Source organism: Eurytemora carolleeae, unplaced genomic scaffold, assembly GCF_000591075.1.
Source record: "Eurytemora carolleeae unplaced genomic scaffold, Eaff_2.0 scaffold1174, whole genome shotgun sequence".
Taxonomy (NCBI): Eukaryota; Metazoa; Arthropoda; class Copepoda; order Calanoida; family Temoridae; genus Eurytemora; species Eurytemora carolleeae.
The window spans coordinates 109,249-111,205 of NW_019397267.1; the positions used below are offsets into that span (position 1 = coordinate 109,249).

The 1,957-nt window shown below is 33.2% G+C and overlaps 1 protein-coding gene across 1 annotated transcript in view; it reads left to right on the forward strand.

Moving 5' to 3' along the window:
- LOC111713150 (cryptochrome-2) overlaps window positions 1–801 on the forward strand; it is a 1,016-nt gene extending 215 nt beyond the window's left edge. Inside the window, exons 2-4 of the mRNA XM_023487956.1 lie at window positions 110–215; window positions 433–480; window positions 725–801. Of these exons, the coding sequence (XP_023343724.1) occupies window positions 110–215; window positions 433–480; window positions 725–794 (224 nt within the window). The 3' untranslated portion in view covers window positions 795–801. The remainder of the gene's footprint in view (window positions 1–109; window positions 216–432; window positions 481–724) is intronic.
- Window positions 802–1,957: the final 1,156 nt, after the last annotated feature.

The window sequence follows — 1,957 nt, forward strand, 5'->3', positions numbered from 1 at the left end:
AAACCTGTAGGATCTCAACATCTTTACTAACCTTGCATTAATTTAGGACTGTTGGAAGCATGTAAACCTGTAGGATCTCAACATCTTTACTAACCTTGCATTAATTTAGGACTGTTGGAAGCATGTAAACCTGTAGGATCTCAACATCTTCCTCTCAAACCAGTTTTTCTCCTAGACCCATGGTTTGTTAAGAACGCCCGAGTAGGAGTTAATAGGTAAAACGGACGGTGTATATTTCTTTTCAACTCTTTCCCCCCCGCAATGTTGGGTTTTTTTTTAATTGGTTTAAGTTTTCTATCGCTGCCTTGGGGATAGATGAATATTGATAAAAATCAAAATTTCATTACATTAGTTTAATATCTAACAACGGTCAAGATTAAATATTTTCAGCCACGAAAGATCAAATTTTATTTTATTAAATGTATTTTTTAGGTGGAGATTTCTTATTCAGTCCCTGAACGATCTTGATTCATCACTCAGGAATAAAATTTTATATTTATAAAAACTCTCGTTAAGATTGAAAAGTAGATTATCCAAGATATCTGCTGGCTCTTTACCACTTCCAAAAATCAAATTAAATCAAATCGTGTAATATTGGGATTGCTATGAGCTTCAACAACCAGTAGATAGTTTCATGTCCGAACTGAATCGTGTAATTTCAGTCCGGCACGGTCATAGTTTTTTTCTCAAAACTTGTAAAGAATCATCAATCATGAAATTTTAGAAAGTTGGGAACACGGCTGTTTGTTATTCAAGGCAAACCTGAAGAGATTTTTCCAGAACTTCTAAAGTAAGATTTAATAATCCAAACATTCAATTTCTTATTAATTAAGACTCCATTGTTGTCATTGTTTCTCATATTACTCTAATCAGTGTTTCGGATCCATACCATTTTGATTCGGATCCGGATCCGGATCCGCGGATCCGCATCCGTGANCAAGATATCTGCTGGCTCTTTACCACTTCCAAAAATCAAATTAAATCAAATCGTGTAATATTGGGATTGCTATGAGCTTCAACAACCAGTAGATAGTTTCATGTCCGAACTGAATCGTGTATTTTCAGTCCGGCACGGTCAAAGTTTTATTCTCAAAGCTTGTAAAGAATCATCAATCATGAAATTTTAGAAAGTTGGGAACACGGCTGTTTGTTATTCAAGGCAAACCTGAAGAGATTTTTCCAGAACTTCTAAAGTAAGATTTAATAATCCAAACATTCAATTTCTTATTAATTAAGACTCCATTGTTGTCATTGTTTCTCATATTACTCTAATTAAGGGGACTGTGAGCGTAATTTCAAGTTACTTTACATGCAGAGATGTGAATGATCGATTAACAACGTTAAAATTTAAACCTTTATCTGATCAATATTGTGGAAGATTTTGTAGTTTTTAGGTTTGTTATTGATATATTCTTATAGTTCCTATATGTTTTCCTGCAACAGTCGGTTTTGTAGAGTAATCAAGATTAAAAATAACCATTTTTTAAATTAAAAACATTAATATCTAATTCATACTTGCTCACACATCGCTTTTAAGGGTACCGTTGTGAATCGAAAATTGGCATCGTTGCATGGAGGTTCACTTAATATTATGCTTTTTATTCTAGCGTATTTTCTTTTCTTTTTTTTCTTTAATCTTTTGCTCTGTTGATCTCTCCTAACCTTCTCATTTCTCTTTTCCCGTTGTACAAACCTTTTTATCGTTTTCTTCTCATTTCTTTTCTTTCCCTGACTTTCTATTTTCTTGTTCACTTGTTTATTTGTTTACTTGTTCATTCAATCAACTGTCAAGTTATTCACTTGTTTACTTGCTTAACTGTTCACCTGTTCACTTGTTTACTTGTTTAACTGTTGAACTGTTGAACTGTTGAACTGTTGAACTGTTGAACTGTTGAACTGTTGAACTGTTGAACTGTTGAACTATTGAACTGTTGAACTGTTGAACTGTTGAACTGTT